General features: G+C 41.4%; 1 protein-coding gene across 5 annotated transcripts in view; it reads right to left on the bottom strand.

Annotated features, from left to right (window-relative positions):
• Window positions 1-17268, bottom strand: part of DYM (dymeclin) — a 160186-nt gene that overhangs the window by 126261 nt on the left and 16657 nt on the right. For all 5 annotated transcript variants that reach the window (XM_084505001.1, XM_084505003.1, XM_084505004.1 and 2 more), the window contains 3 exons: window positions 16229-16301; window positions 9412-9537; window positions 7916-8058 (listed from right to left, as the gene is read on the bottom strand). In XM_084505001.1, coding sequence (XP_084361127.1) covers window positions 7916-8058; window positions 9412-9537; window positions 16229-16301 — 342 coding nt within the window. The remainder of the gene's footprint in view (window positions 1-7915; window positions 8059-9411; window positions 9538-16228; window positions 16302-17268) is intronic.

The following is a 17268-nucleotide window of genomic DNA, read 5'->3' as shown; positions in this document are numbered from 1 at the left end:
TATGTTCTCTTTAGGGTAAGAACTGTGTAGCTTCTATGCTTACCCGTTTATATGCTTATACCCGTTTATATTCATGGCAAAAATAAATGGATTTAACTCAAACTGACTTAACTGCAGCATAAAACCATCTCACTCACTGGATTAACTAATTCATGTGGTTTTCTTTGAGCTAAGACCACTACGAAAGTAAAAATTCCCTACTCATTCATTCTGGGATTCTGTGTCTGTATAATTATCAGTCACAGATCCTTATAATACTGAAAAAAACACTCCAAAATATTCGGAGAAGCGGCAAGAAATTGAGTCTTAACAATTATTAGGAATTATTCCAGGGCTATGCTCATTCTCAAATTTTTCATTTAGACAAAAAACCTTGTCCTTTTCCTGACCACAACCCTCTTATGAAATCTGGTTTCTAAATTTATTACCTCCACGATTCAGGAGAGTGACAGGGTCTCAACTCTGTCATTATTAATATCCGCAACAGGAAGACGAGGTTTGGATCTCCGCCAAGTAAAAAAATAAAAAATAAAATAAAAATTAATCTGTCCTTTGAATTGCAGCAGTCCTACAGTAACAGGCGATTCTAAACCTCACAAAAACCTTCCAAAATGAGTAAGGAAAGATCACAGAACGGCAATGATTGGCACAAAGGAAGGAAAACGATCCAGGGGCTTATCTAGAAAGGTCAAACATGAAAACGTTTACCTGAAACGCTGCACAATCACATGCAAGAACTTGTTGGCCCAACTCGCTCTGCATTTTGCGTGCTCAAGCCTCTAATGCTACTCCAGCAAGGAGAGCTTGTTTACCAGTAACAACTTCAATATTAACTTCATCGAGTTCGTATCAGCGACGTTTTTACATCCACAACAGCAATTCAGAGCTGATAAGTGGAATTTCATTTCAGGGTCTCCACGCTGCTCCCAGTAAAATCAATCAGAGAACGGTTTGGGTTGGAAGGGACCTTAAAGACCATCCCCTTCCAACTCCCCTGATGCGGGCAGATGTGGATCAACACATTTCTTGTTTTAAAACAAAATAAAGCTACACAGGCGGGTGAAGATGGCTTCTCTGTCTGTACCCCTACAGCTGCAACCTGCTGCACACCAAAGGAGCCGGTCACTTCTGGCTAAGCCACGTCCCCAACCTGTGACACTTACGGCCGTCGCAGGCACTTATCAGCCAGACATCGACCAACACAGGTTGGCAGCACACAGCTCTGGACCTGGAGCAAGTTCTAAATCCAAATAAATTTAAAAAAATAAAGTTATTGAGAAGTAAAACTTCACACTTTCCTACACGGATAATAATTGAATTTCCACGTCGTGCAGAAGTTTATGTTTCAATAATGGAAATCCATTCTTTTCATCATACTCCTAGGTGCCACATTCTTTTCTTCTTAAAAGTATTTTTCTTTCCCCAAAGTGAGTCACTCTGGAAAACGCCACTCGCTTGAAAGAGAACGAATTGACAAACCCAACTGTCATGAAAAATAATGTTCCCTGCTATATACTACGACTACCACATACCAAGAGCTTAAAAGTTCAATCAGAAAAGAGAAGTTCCAAATCTATTCAACAACAGCAGTTACTGGCTTCAGGGGAAGGAAATAAACATTTAAACCTGCAACTGTTCAAATAGTTTCTTCTAATACGCTGCTGAGCATATGATCTGTTTGGCTTTGCTCTAATTTGGCTGGGAAGGCTTTCACAGAACGAGGGAAAATGTTTTTGATGGCTTGTTCAAAAGGAAAAATAGCCATTTATCAGGTTATGTAAAAATCTTATACTTGTGTTGGAAACTACAGTTTGGCAGAACACATTTAATTACCACGGGCCCTTCTAGAACATGAAGTAAAAAATAACTACCTTATAATCGTATTAAGGGTTTGTCTTGGTGGGTTCGAGACAAAGATTTTAGTGAAAGGTCTCATTAAATCTTAGATCATTCTTTACACAACTCAGCTCCTCCACGGGCCTACGCAAACAAGGAGGTACAGCTCTCATCTGGAGAAAGAAAAGAAAGATGGGAAGATTTCCAAGCTTTTTATGCTCAAAAGGTAAAGGAGAACACTTTCCCTTCACCGTTGGAAGCGTTCATTAGAAACGACAGCTATTGAAATGAAGTTTTGCAGGAAATCAACCCCCTAAAGCAGAAACAAACACTTCAAGCCCACGTATGCGACGCTGTGAATATGCGCTCTTAAATACATACCCCGCAGGACGCCAGAGAAATCACACTGTGAGCTCCATCCAGGTTGATGAAATTCCAGAATCCCTGACCTAGGAAGAAACGGGGCGTCCCTGGAGAGTGGATGAGAAGTTTGGTAGATAGGGAGTGGAGAACTATGGTCCCTCATGGGCAGCAGCTCCCCCCCCAGACCCCAGAAGTGTTGTAGGAGAAGTCTACGCACCAGCCAGAAGGCAAAGCAGCTCCCTTGCTATGATTTATGGGAACAAGCTGGTGGCTGGACGCTCCGATCCCAAAAAGGCGTTGCAGCCACTTGGCAGGAGAACGAAGAGAAACCATTTCAACACATAATTTTATAACAAATGCAGCTTCTGATGAAATTAATCCACTCGGGGACCCGCAAACCAAATCTGGACACGGGTCAATAAAAAATAAATAAATCATTTGTTGTACTTCTTCAGCGTTCCTCACCCTGACCTGAAGTTTCTCCTGTCCACTCACTTTACAACCCCTCCAAAGGGCCTGCCAATAATTGGCTACCGAGTGTAAAATCATGAGAAGTATAAATTCAGAAATAGTGGCCTATTGGAAGCCCCCGAGCCAGCAAACTTGACATTTGATTCCCAGATTTTAGCACAGTCAACCCACTTTATCAACTGCAGGATGCTCAAAACTGAAGCAGAAATGATGGTGTTAATCGTGTTAAAACATTTTCAGGTTTACTGCTAAGACATGTTTTAGAGGAGAACCATACCCTCGGTGACACTGGTTCGAAAGTGAAGAGGTCAAAACAGCGTCCTCGCCATCCCCGAGTTGAAACGCAGAGGATTTCAGGAAAGATCAAGCTTGTCAGCGTAACAGTGTTTTTCTTTTCGAAAAACAAAAATTTTAGGTGACGTTTTGTAATGATTAATTCTGCAGTTCTCAGTTTCAATTTCTGTAATTCCCTTAGAGCTAGAAAAAGTCTGCAAAGCCTCAATTTTTTGTCAGCAATATAAAATTCTTTCACACTTGCCCTAATGTTTGCAAGATATCTGTGGTTTTTTTTTTTTCCTTTAACAAGCAATTTCTGCTAAAAAAAATAAAAATATTTTTTTTGAGCCAATAGGGGACTCGGGTTTTAATTTCTTTATTTGTTTATTAGTGCTGGGCTTAAAAAAAAAAAAAAAAAAAAGCAACTTCTCTTTTATAATGGGTTATTTGAAGCTGTTCAAGGTTTTGGCATATCAGAATAAATGTCAGGCAGATAAATCACCAATACACCTCGTGAAACTCGCTGCAGAACTCGCAGTAAACAAGCTGGGACATCTGGTTGCAATTATGATCCGTATTACCACAGAAATCAGAAGCTCCAGAAACGAACCACAACCTCGTTATGCTACGTACTGTACATGCTGAAGGATGGTCTCTCACCTCAACAGCTTACAACCTACGTGTAGGATGAGACAAAAGGGATTCACGGCGAGAAAAAGAGGGATTCACAAGAGGAAAGAGGCAGCACCACGGGCAGTGCCCTCGGCACACCACAGAACAGCATCAGGTAGGTATCACAGAGGATGTCGAGAGGACTTAAAGAATAAAAACAGAAGCTTTAAGGATGTTTAGCTACAAAATATGGTCCCCAGCAGCGTCTCCCTGAGAGGAAATGAAGGAAACCATCCTACCGTTTGCTCCCTGCAGGAGTGGAACTGGGCTCACTGGAGTCAGTGGAAGATTTCCGTGAACAACCAGGCCTTCTTCCTTAAAAGAAATGCTTTGCTATCGTTGCCATCAACGTTTACAGAAAGAGTTTGTGTGTGGGGTCTCATAGCAAAGTCTGTGCCACCTGCCCAGCTGTTTCTAACTAGTGGTTGACTACCAAAAACACGTTGGTGAGGTTTACAAGGCAGAGCAACAACTTCATAAATAATTATATTACGATTCTGCTGGTTGCAGATCCTCGTGATTGAAAGCCCTAAACGTTTGCTGGACCTGGGGCCTGGTCACGCCACCAGAAGTGCTACTGCTGTGTAACTGTCGTATACTCACATCATTCCAAACCACAAAGATAAACTAAAAAGAAACAAAAACACACCAAAAACACACCAAAGGAACTACATGAGAGCCTGACAGTGAAGAAATCCCTGCAGAAGACATCTCAGAACAGATTTATGCCTGAGGCAATGTTTTTCTGTGCTACTACAATTAACACAGAAGATGAATTTTATCTGAAAAGTTTGGCCTTACTTCAGATCTCCTCACCTGGTCCCCACAGCACAGATAATGGTCAGGATGAAGCTGCCCTAAAATCCGGCTTCCTGGGCAGCTCTTGCAGACTGAACCTCCCCCAGCTACACGACTATTAACCCCCAACTTCTTCATTTCAAAGAACATACACTTGAGATGCAGGCAGATGTTCTGCTGCAGTTCAGACACATCTTCACAGAAACTAAGAGAAATCTCTGAAGATGGGGACCCTATCTAAATCTTCACGTACAGGCTGAATCAAAAAGCCATGATTGCAGTGACAAGAGGATGCTGCTGGTATGGACTGTAAGCAAGAAGGAAGATTAACAGGAGTGGGACGGAAGTCTTAGATCTAGGTTTTCATTGACATTAAACACTAGATGGGAACAAGCAGTTTTCTTATAAAGATAATCACGCAAGTGCTCCTGTTAATGAGAATGCCAGCAGAAAAAGAAGAAACCTTGGTACCCATCACAGTTAAAATTATCTGAACACACACTAAGTGACTCCTAAGTACTTCAAGATGTGTTAAGGTGGGGTTATCTTTTTAACAGCAAAACGTAAACTGGATCATCTATTCCAAATGAAACCATTTACATTAATTTTTTGTTATAATCTTCCTGTCATAGACTACTAGGATTCAAAACACAGTTGACTCAATGCCAAAGATGCTGCATTGAAAAACGTCCTTTATGAGGTTAGAAAATTAAAATATCATCCCCCCCCTCACTCCAAACCTGCAGCTGTGTATTGGACGATGGCATAATTGGCAACACAATTCTCATCAAGGTGCTTTGTATACAAGGTAGAGAAAGGAACTTGCAGCACACAGGCAACTCGCATGCAGTCAAACGAAGGAGAAGAAATCGGTGTGAGGATGTTGGCTGTGTGGTTTCAGGGTTAAGGAGGTTCACGAGAGGAAAAGAAACAGGCTGCAAAGGATGAGAAGCAGGACAAGGTTAACTGTGGGAAAGGGTAAACTGCTGCTCGTGTTGTGTGTAGTTTTCACTCCTGCAGGATCACGAGGAAGGAAAGGAAGGAGGGGGGCTTGAAATACAGCGCTTATAAAAGCCTGCAGACGTACTGCTGCTGTGCAAGAGGCTACAAAATATGCACAAAAAAATACAAAATAAGGTAGGTAACTGTGGCATCAAGTTATATAATTCCAAATTAACACGTACAATGATTATCTTAGGCCTCAAAATTTCATATGAAAAGTAAAGGTTGTAAAAACCAGGCTCCTGCCTCTTTTCATCCTAAATGAATGATGGATTATTTCATTAGACTTACTTTACGAATTATGTAGTATTTAAAAGACATAAAAGTTTTCAATTCTTTCCTTCTTTCAGTACATATCCTGTAAAATCATAAAAGCTTACAAAACTATACAAAAATAAAACGATACAGAAATCGCTTCTGGAAGTTTTTCCACATCTGCTCAAATCTCACTTTTTTTTTTTTAAATAACAATCAATTTGTGTTGCTGTTTTCAAAATCTCTATTGCACATGTACCTGAAGCTTTAAGAAAGATGACAAAGGGCTTAATTCCAATAACATAAAAATATGGATAAAAATAAATATGGACATTAAAATAAACATGGATAAATATAAAAATAAATATGGATAAAAATATGCCATTTACTCTACCCATCTTAGTGTCTTTAAGTTTCATCTACAGTCCAGCGTTTTATGCAGGCAAAGAATATTAATTAACCATGTGTGCACAAACAGAAGGACTACTCCAATTTTCCAACAGGAGATGGCATTTATTTTTTCCCCTTTCCTGGATGGGTTATTAGAGAGCTCTTTACAAAAGCTTCATATGAAGATACTTAATTCACTAGGAGAAACGATGGCACTTCAACTACTCGCGAAAGAAGCAACAAAAATAAGTGTGGGAGTGCGCCAAGGGAGTTGTTAAGAGAACGGTTCAAGAAGGAGCAAAGGGGGGTGGAAACGTAGGAAGAGACAAGAACATACGTAGGCAGAAACCTTGAGGATTTGCATTAAGAAATGCAAAGTCGATGGGAAAGAAGTAAAAAGTCATCTGGGGATATGTTACCAGACGAGCTGTGAGGGAAGGGAAGGAGGTGACAGTTGGGATGGACTTCACAGGTTAAGCGAGTGAAGAGGGAAAAAAGCTCTTTGTACCAAGGCAGAAATATACTCAGGCATGACTACATGACTAGAAGCAAGATGAATGAAAACATGTGGTGCAGGTAGCAACGAAATCCGCCGTGAAAACCGCTCTACAGTCACAAGCTGAAGCACAAACCGCAGAACGAAATCTGCTTTGGAAAACATTTTGAAAACAATTTTCTCCAGCAACTGACAAGAAGGAAAAGCACGTACCTGCTGGGACTTCCAAAAGGAAAAAAACCCACGTTGTAAGGAACAATTTAATTGCTTTCTCTTCTCTGTCTAAATAAACAGCAACCCAAACAACTGTTTTCTGACACATTTCCCTTCTGGGCATAACCCAAACACTGCAGTGGTCTGCCCCAAGCATATAAACTAGAAACCAGAAAGAAGATGAGTGCGTTCCTGCGAACGCACCGGGCTCCACGTAACCTCACCTTACACAGAAGCAGGAATGTTTCGGATACACGGCACTACATCACAGAGGCATGCTCTTTTACTGCCTCCAGGAGGAGATCCACACGCACTGTCACAGCCTGCAGAAGTATTTTTTGGCAGGCCACCCGCGGCACGAAGTTTAATATTCCCTAGGGATGCTTCCAGCGGCTGGATTTCACACAAGATCCAAATAAATAGGATATGTTATAACAACAACTGACTTGCAAAGTATTACTTAGATTTATCAAATCAAGGAACGTGGTAGATACTATTACTGTTCGTAAGATATTGTATTTAGTTTTTATTATAAATAAAATAGTTTAGGGAGGATTTTTACATGCGATACCCAGCTAAAAAACCACGCATCTGGCATGGGGAAGAGAGCAAGCACCAATCAAAAGGCAGTACATAGTGTAAAAAATATTGAAACCCGTTTTCTTAACGATATGTCATGAAGTCTTTTGTATTCTTCAGACAGAAGGTCTGAAGAATTCAGATCTCAGAGAGATCTGTAACAAACAGACCAACCACAGAAGGTCACAAACTACTCACAACATCCAGGAAAAACGTTTGTCAACCTACCAGGAAAGGCGTACACCATAATATGTTACAAAAATTGATCTCTAGTCTATGCTCTTTTATCACAGAAGCCTTGAGTTTGGAAGGAGCCTCTTCAGCCCATCTAGTCCAAATTTCCTCCTCAAAAGCAGGAAATTTCCACCTAAAAGCAGGATGCTGTATCCATACAGTAACAGCAAAGAATAACATATGCACGTTCTCTGAAAGTGCGTATAGCTCTTGAACAACAGAGCCTTTAAGGAATATTTATTCCAACGTTTTAAATTGAAAAGTGCTTTGTCAAATGGGCCACTGCTTCCTAAGATCTGCCAAATGGTTTAGAGAAGCTAAAAGACTCACTTGCCACCCCGGATGCGATTCCGTACAGCAGTCCTCCTCCGTCTGGTTGCTGCTGAAAGACGTGGGTCCCCGGAGGAGGGCTTCTTTCTTGTCTAATGAAATTGTAGAGCAGAGTTTTCACGAGCCTGCTGGTATACGGGAGACTGCAAGGAAAAAGAACAGGCAGCTCAGGTCGACTCGCAAGTTGCGAAATTTGGCTCGGCTACGCGCTTTTGTTCACTGGAAGGAGGATGTGCTTCGACCTCGACTCTTTTTAAAAGTCCCAGTGATTATTTGAGGAATAACAGATGCTCATCATCTCACCTGGGAGTCAAGTCTAATCAACTACACCATGAAAAGCAGGCAAGGTGCATAGCGGTCTTGGGTTTTGACCATGCACTGACTTTAACAGGACGCTGTAGGAGCACCTTCAGGAGCACGGTTGCAGAAATATTTTGTCTTTAACACTACTTTTAAGTCAATTTGTGGAACTATTCTATTCTTCTACCCCCAAGACGACTGTAAAAATATCAATGCAAGGAAAAAAAATATATATATATATTCATTTAGTTTTCCTTCCATGCTTTGGTTTTATAGAATAGGTAACAACAGAATTCCTGCACCCCCCCCAATATGTGGCTTTGTGTGGCTGGGGTGAATTCGCAAGGATGAACGAAACACAGAACCTCATCCCAGTGATTCTGAAAAAGGAACAGGAAATTGGTTGGATATAAGTAAGTTTTCAGTATTTAAAAAAAACATTCCTGAAGAAACACACAGTTGGTTCCTATTCCCATTTAACTGGGAGGTGAACAGAGCAGGGCTGTGTTATGATGATGTCCAACTCCCCTCACCCCATAGCCTTTGAGCTCTTCACATTGCCCTAGATCCTCAGCACCTACACTTACCATGTGCCTCCAGAGGCCAAACAACAGCAACACGTCCTAAAAATCTGTCTGCGTTTAAAGGTGCTCATTTGATCTTAAGGTAAAAGAGGACAAATGGTAGCCTGACAAAAATGGATAAAGATCACCACGATGAAGTGTTTAAACAAGACCTACTCGCCAGAACAAGTGATATTACTCACTTTGTAGCTTAAAACTCAACTTTGCATGTTATTTGCCAGCTTCCAAGAAGCTATTTCTCTGTATCACATGAAGGATCATTAGGTTCAGGTTCTCTAGACCAGAATATTCCAGGAAAAGGCCCGCAGCTGACCCAAAAACCATCCTGATAAGTAAAAAACCGTTTAAACTGTTTAAATGAAATCCCTCTCAAAAAAATAAAGATTGCTTCCAAAACACTTTTCCTGAAGTCAGAGCTGTAAGATTTAAACCCCAGGCCTTCCAAAAGCCTTTACAAATGGTTTTGTGTTCTGTCTTTTTCTGAGGAAAACAAATTACTATCAAAATATATTCCACTGTCTTTTGTTTTCAAGTCCAAACAGCCTAAACAAGCCATCAGAAGCTTTTTTTTTCCCTGCTATTTGGTCCAGAAGCACACAGAACACGACGTACCATCGACCATGCATCAGGTATTTGTGGATGAGACTTTCTCGCAGAATTTCCTTGTGAAACAACTGGCAGGAGAGGAAGACGACGAGCGTTGTCACAGCTTCCAAGGAAATGCTGTAGGTAATATCTCTGCAGGAAAAAGGGAAAAATTTGGAAAGATTAATCTGCAGGCTTTGTTTACTGACTGAGTTACAAGAACACTTAATGGCTTCACTGGAGGTTGTGCATTTGACAGCAAGCCTCAACTGGGAACAGCTAACCAACAAATTAAACTCACCAGGAAAAAGCCACATCACTTCACACAGATAATGCATTATTTTTTATTGCTGCAAGCATTTTTTTTTTTTTGATATGCCAGAAAACAACATGAAAACATCACAGCGTTGCCCAGAACAGTCCACCTGCGATTTTCGGAGTACACTTCATGCTAAAAATAATAAATAGATCTCAAAAATACGTCCTTTGTCCTGTTAAAATTGTCATTGTAAGCCTGGGAAATGGTCAGCTAGCCAAACACCATCCCACCTGCCAGGAAGAACGGATCCCTAAGAAAGGGATGTAACACACAAATGCAGTGCACTTAACAGTTTTTAACAGTTAAAAACCACGTGTAAACAACACTAATTACTCCTTCAAATAACGACAGCTTAAAAACAACAGTGAAGTAAGTTAGCAGAAAGGAGTGGCTGACACAGAAGTCTTCACTCATCTCAGGATTAGAATTGGAGTGGTCTTGATCAAAACAATTCATTAAATGAAATCAGTTCTGTTTTCAGCACTTTCAGGTACTTTAATATTGTACAAATGTGAATATTACACTGTAACTAACACACGTTACTGTAAAACACAAGGACGAGCCGCTTCATACCTACGTCGTGGTGTGAAAATAGCTTAAAATAAACTCTTCTGGAGAAGCTCTAGGTCAGAGTTTGAGGAAAGTGACTGTTAGTTATTTGTTCAAGGGCAAGAGCAAATGGGAAGCACGATTTCCTGGACTGCAGTCCAACGCGAGCCGCACTGCTTGTGATATAAAAATGTTTTGGAAAGTGAAGGTTACACAAACTCACTGCTCCTATTTTTTCTGGTGTGCTTTGAGTCTCTGAATCCCTAACATTTCACATCAGGAAGCGACTTACTGCTTAAATGACACTCTTCCTTCAAATCCTGAGGTACGTTTTAATGAGGTTTTGTGAGGTACCTGACTTTTTGCCCACTACGGAGGAAGCTGGCCAGGGGAAATGCTGATAATTACATCGGGCCAGGGGTTACGCTGTGATCTGGTTCCACTGCACGTTCGTCTGCGCCAGGAGCAAGACCGAGCTAGGAACGGTTCCCAGTCCCTCACCCAAGCTGTGATGCTTTGGGCTCAGCTACCCAAGCCTGTCCCAGGCAAAGCAGGGAAGAGCTACTGATTATTACAACGTCAGCCCCCAGGAAAACAACACCTCCTAAATTTGCTCCTATCAAAAGAAACCCAAAAGCTTGGGAGAAACGTTTGTTAGGTACACAAAATGCCAGAAACTTATTACAGAGGCTGAGAAAATACTAGGATGTCTTCAAAGCTGAGTTCAGCATGACTTGATGAATGAAAAGGCTGACTGGGTGACAACATCCAAAATACCTGGGTCACTTTTTGTTGGGAGGAAACAAATTTTACAGAGGCTACATCATGCTGGCTCTCGGTTCCAGGTGTTTCTTTGCTTATTTTCTGACAAATCACACAATTGAAGTGTGAATTTGAAGAGATATCACAAAATTCTTCATTTCTTTAAGCTGAATCGAGGTGCTTGAGCGGGTGCAGAGAAGGGCAACGAAGCTGGTGAGGGGCCTGGAGAACAAGTCCTACGAGGAGCGGCTGAGGGAGCTGGGCTTGTTCAGCCTGGAGAAGAGGAGGCTCAGGGGCGACCTTATTGCTCTTTACAGATACCTTAAAGGAGGCTGTAGAGAGGTGGGGGTTGGCCTGTTCTCCCACGTGCCTGGTGACAGGACGAGGGGGAATGGGCTTAAGTTGAGCCAGGGGAGTTTTAGGTTAGATGTTAGGAAGAACTTCTTTACAGAAAGGGTTGTGAGGCATTGGAACAGGCTGCCCAGGGAAGTGGTGGAGTCACCATCCCTGGAAGTCTTCAAAAGACGTTTAGATGTAGAGCTTAGGGATATGGTTTAGTGGAGGGCTGTTAGCGTTAGGTTGGAGGTTGGACTCGATGACCTTGAGGTCTCTTCCAACCTAGAAAATTCTGTGATTCTGTGATTCTGTGAATCATATAAAAATAAACAACTTACCGTATTGTATTGTGTTTTTTTTTTTTTTTTTTTTAATAATCTGCTTTCAACAACCTTATTAACTGTTTTCATTCAGTTATAAGTTCAGATAACTCAAGTTCCTTATCTTCTTTCTATTCAAACCCCAATTAAGGGGCATTGAACGGGGGATTTTCACTCAAACTGGAGTCCCAGTATCTGTGGTGACCCCCTAAGCTACAGACACCCTTAACTTAGCAGCACAAGGATAAAGCTTCAGAGCAAAACATTCTCCACCAGGGTTAAATGCACAGTTTTCTGAACTCCAAACACCTCAAAAGGGTCACAAGAACTACCAGGAACCTCTTTTAACCTCAAAGGAAACGCTGTTTATTTATATTGAGAGACTATAGAATGGGGGAGCGTTGATTTTTTTTTTTTATTCAAAACTATCACTCTCCTAATGGACTTCCTCTTCAAGTTGCCTGCTTGCAGATAAGGAGGAAACTAGAAATGATGAACTCACGTCTCAATCGCACGTAGGAATCATTCATCTGTTTCAGAAAACCAGAAGAACTGCATGACGTTCGGAGTTTCGATGGAGTTTCAACGATTCATTAAATCAAATGACAAAAACTCGAAGAAGTCAGCACCTACACGCCAGGCTATCCAGCTGCATATCGTTCCCTCAAAAGGTTTTGTCAGCTCGAGCTGCACGAGGATTTCCCCTTGCCCTTTTCCAGCTCTCGCAGAGTTATTTCAAACGTGACACAATGCTGAGGCTGCGTTTGCGAGTTCCAAATGTTTTAAGGAGTTCTGTGGCCAAAACCCTAATCTCGAACAAAAATAAAACAGGAAAAGGGCACACAAGCAGCCAGTTAAGGCGACTTGTTTGAGCAGTAGTTCTCTACGCTGCAACAATTTGAGCACTTGCCATTACTTGCCTGCACCCACAGACAAGTGGACAGCTCCCAAGCCTCCTGGAATTTGTTTTTTTTTCTATTCAAAATTAAGAAGTGGATGGGTATTATCCACCAAGAACTTCAGCAGCTGCTTTCTGTGCTCACCGCATCATTCAGCTTCGTTCCCTGCCTCGGAGAGAGGTCTGTGAAAGAGGACCCGAGATTAAGATCGAAGAAAATCTCTGCTAGGAACTTCAATTACTGCTCCGAAGACACAGCCTCCTGTAAACACGTTCATTAACACCTCAGTGAAATGCAACTATTTCAACACCTTCGCAACCAGAGGCCGAGCGCTTATAAATTAGTTCACACCTACAGAGCAAACAGGCTGAAGGGTCAGAAACAAAACCTCTGAATTTCAGCTTGCACCGCTATACCAAACCCCCTCCCTGCTTAAATATTTTCCTGAACTTTCACCCAGCCAGAGCTGCCTACTCGGAGCATTAAAAGGTTAAAAGGTAACTCGTTTTCTAATTTCGGAGAGTTGCCAAAAGGGCTGATTCGTACAAAAAAAAAAAAAAAAGCCTCTCAAATCATCCAGGAACCAGGTTTCATTTCCCTGCTTCCTGAGGGCCCAGCAGAAAGGTGAAAGAGGAGTCACCGCAGAGAATAGGATCGGTTCTGAAAACTGAAAAGCAAGGAGAGCGTCTGGTTATCAGTCTCAGGATGCAAGCGCAACTCAAAATGAGCACTCTTTCCTCTTGGAATCACTCCTAACTTTACACCCGCTGATGGCAAGAGTGCAGCGTTGCAGCCAGTGCTACGGGACATTAATTACAGCTCAATTATGCTCGAGGAAAGCAAAGAGCAGCTCTTAAAGCACCAAAAGGACACACGGTTGACTTCAATCCCTTGGTGTCTTCGCTACCCAGACCAGAGAACAAACAAAGTACTAGAAAGCGGGTGTTTTTCAAGATGTGTCCAGTATCTTTTGTAAAAAAACAGGGCTGAAAACCACACAGAGAAAGCACATTATCAAGAGCTTGATTACACAGCAAAGCACACGATAAATGACACTGACCTCTGCTGCTGCAGCCTGGGATTAAGAAGCCTGTTGCAAGGTGAATGTGAGTTAGCAATTTGCAGTGAAAAAGGAATAAAATTAGAAGAAAAAAAAGAACGTGACAGATAAAGATTCTTCTGCATAGGACTTTTAAACACGTAAGAGGCCACGCGTCTGCCACCAGAAGAAAGGATCTAAGGGTGATGAAAAATCTTCAACAATCATTTAAAAAACCTTGAAAGACTGATTTATTGAACAAAAAACCAGCTGACTAAAGGTGCTCCTACTCTGCCATGCTGTTGAGCAAGCAGTCCCACAGCAGATTGTGTGTCACGGTCACATCGAACAGCACACATGCAGCCAAACTTGCTCATTACTCACTCCAGAGGCAAAAAGGAAACATCCCAGGCCTGGTCTCACCAAAAAACACAACGCAAAACTTCTCCGAGGATGATGAACATTTTGCTCTGCTGCGCCACAAGGTACAGCAGCAAGCAAAGCTGCCTTCATGCTCAAATCTCTCCCACACAGAGCACAAGAGCCTAAAACCTTGAGGATCTCCAGTGCCAAGTAACACCGGCCTCTCAGTTTGGATCCGTTTGCTGGCTTCAACCTGAGTTTCAACAGAGGGAAGTGTCCCTTTGATGCTCAGTCAGAGTTGCCAAAAACGCTCAAATAGCTCTTCAACCACTGGAGCTACTACAATTGTGATAAAAGTTCCTTGAATGTTTTCTTTTTTTTCCGAAAAGTAGAACTAAACATTTCTCATTATCCATCAACAGCATTGTTTGGACCCAGTGATCATTCCATGGAGCTTTATAATCAGCCATCGCTCCGTTTTTCTTGTTAAATTTGACTTTTAAGCTGCCAGGAAGCGTGGGGAGCACCCTTAAACGAGTCAAACACGGTTAACATTTAATCGTGGAAGTCACTAAGATCGCAGCCTAAAACAATTTCAGCTATAAAAAAAAATAATGGAATGCAATAGAAACATCAACTCACTTCTCCTGGCACTACAGGGTGCTACATAACGGTGATGTAACCAGATCACAGCATTTCATTTTTCCTCCACACGCATTTGCAGTTTTTAATGAAGTGAAAATGTACTGATAACAACCAGATGTGCAGTCATGTAGAGCAGCCCTTAACAAGCTGCTGAAAGAAACCTTCCTAATTTCAAGCCCTGGGAGCTCCGTTGTGCAACAAAACACGATGGTTTCTACGTAAAACTCATACAATTAAACGCTCGAGTCGTATCTTTTTGCTGACTGTGCAGTTTGGGTCATTAATGTAGACTCCTGGGTGTTAACAAGACCAAAGAAGCAGCAGAGTATCCATAACGGACCCAAGGGAGCCATAAATCAAACATCAACGTGCTGGAACGCGAGCGTTATAGTGGACTGCACAAGTCTGATTCCTGAAACGCAATAACGCTGCAGCTCCTATAAAACTTCTCAAAATTAAACGTTAATATGTGAAACCTCTCCCCACTGACATTTTGTGCAACGCAGCGGAGCCTGCTTCTCAAAAGGGTTATTCCGGATCCTTCTAGTGACTCTCAGATATCAGACCACAATGCTGCAGAGTCCAAAAGCAAAGCTAGCAGGGCCGTTACACAGCTACCTCTGCATATATTTTGGATATGGGGATGGCCTTCCATTCCTGAAAAATAATCTCAGCATTTAAGTGAAGGAGAGGAAAAAAAAACAACTTTCAACCTGGATTTACCTAGACAGCTGCTGCCAGCTGTACTCCTTCCTGAAACTGCATCTATAGAACCCGAGGGACACACTAATGGTGACAATCCTCTGTTAAGACTATCGAATGCTCCGAACAAAAACTTTCCTGTTCTGAATTCAGTTTGAAAGACAGGCTCAGCGTGGAGATTTGAATGATCTGTCACAACAAAGTCATCTTTAATAGCAGCTTTACAGGCACACGCTCTGTCAGGAGCATCGCCGTAAGCCGCCAAAGCTGCCTATCCTCCAGCAAGTGGCCCTAAACCCCGCTATGGAAATCATTACAAATCAAAATATTTCACGGAGGCCACCCAGACAATCTATTCTTTCCCAAAATTCACAGGCTTGGTTTAAAATTTGCTTGATTTAAAATTTGCTTGATTTATTCCGGCTAGGCAGGAAAGGAACTACCCCTCTGATAAAAAGCGGGGACGTAATTTACAGAGTAAACACGATCTAAGAGAAAAGAAAGTAAAAAGTAATCTCTAATCTTTTCCTGTATCTACTTTTCCTTACTTCCCCTTCCATGATGCAGGCAAAAGGTGTTAATTAAGGCATTACAACATGGTAAATATTTTATGCTGGTGAACAAGACCACAATATGCATTTTCCTAAGTTTTATTGTCCCACTTATTGCTGTTCAACCTACGGCTCACATTGCAATGAGATGTGGAATCAACACACCTCAGATAAAGCAGATGCATCGGAAAAGCAGTGTCAACAGATCAACTTTGCTCTGGAGATGCAAAACTCTTTGAGTTTTATGTTCTCTCAAATGCTCCGTTTAATAAACAGAGAGGGTTTTCTGTTTTAATAAACAGAAAGGGGCTGGAAAAATAATTAAAAAAAAAAAAAAACAACAAAAAAAGGCAACTTACAAGAGGGGAATTTCAACAATGAGCTGGATGAGGCAACACAGCAACTCTTCTATGAGGTCTTCACACTCTGTTCCTGAAAAAGAAGCATACCAAAGGTTTTCTGGATTTTCAAACACCAGAAGAAAGCATAGATTTAAGCACAGATCCAGATGATCAACGTTTTAATTTAGGGACAAACACCAGAAAGGGAATTCTATTTAAGACGACAGCATTTTTACTTGAAATGGAATGCATTTGGGATCGTCACCAGAGAGTGCAGAGATGCTAGGGCTTTTATATATAAAACAAAAAACTAATAACATTTGGATACGTTAAATTAGATACTGGTATCATCGGATGTGTGCTAATATCGAACATATCAAGCTTTACTTCACTACTTACCTAAGCTCTTATTAAATGGTGTTTTAATTAACAGTTTGACAGATTGATCACTAGGGACTTTAACCAGCCCACAGTCCAAGTCTCCTCTCAAAATTCCCTGCACTCCTCCTATTTCCCCACCATTTTCTCCCCCAAGTGAAGAATAAGCAGAGACAGATTAAAAAAAATAGCTTCATTCACCTAAAACATCCTGAACAATATTCTGAATGGTGGACTTCCAAATGAATCCAGCCTATAGCACCCATCACTGCTACTCTTAAGTCCACAAAATATTTTGCAACAACACAGGTTTCCTTCTGGAAGAGAGATTTTTTTAAACACATTTCAACGACAAGTAAAGATTCTTGGATTTTAAAAGCGCAAAATTATTCTCAGCCGATTTACAATGCAACTAAAAATTCATGGGATGATCAACAATTATTTGAAAGCTACAGCTATTGGAAGCAACGAACCCGGCAGTGTTTTAAATCAGCCCTGCAGTTTTTCAATGCAAGTGGAACAAAAGAGTTCCTCGCCAGAGGAAAAAAGTTCATTAAGCCATTTGACGATGGCATATAATAAGAAGTAAGAGAAGATGCATCCCTTGGCTCAGAAGGAGTTTTTTAATGCTCTCAGAATAAAATAAGACGATACAAATGACACAAAAGTGCAGGGTTTTA

Source organism: Aythya ferina (assembly GCF_964211825.1).
Source record: "Aythya ferina genome assembly, chromosome: Z".
Lineage (NCBI taxonomy): Eukaryota > Metazoa > Chordata > Aves > Anseriformes > Anatidae > Aythya > Aythya ferina.
The sequence above is the reverse complement of the archived record's forward strand: the minus strand, read 5'-3'. Positions and strand labels throughout refer to the sequence as shown.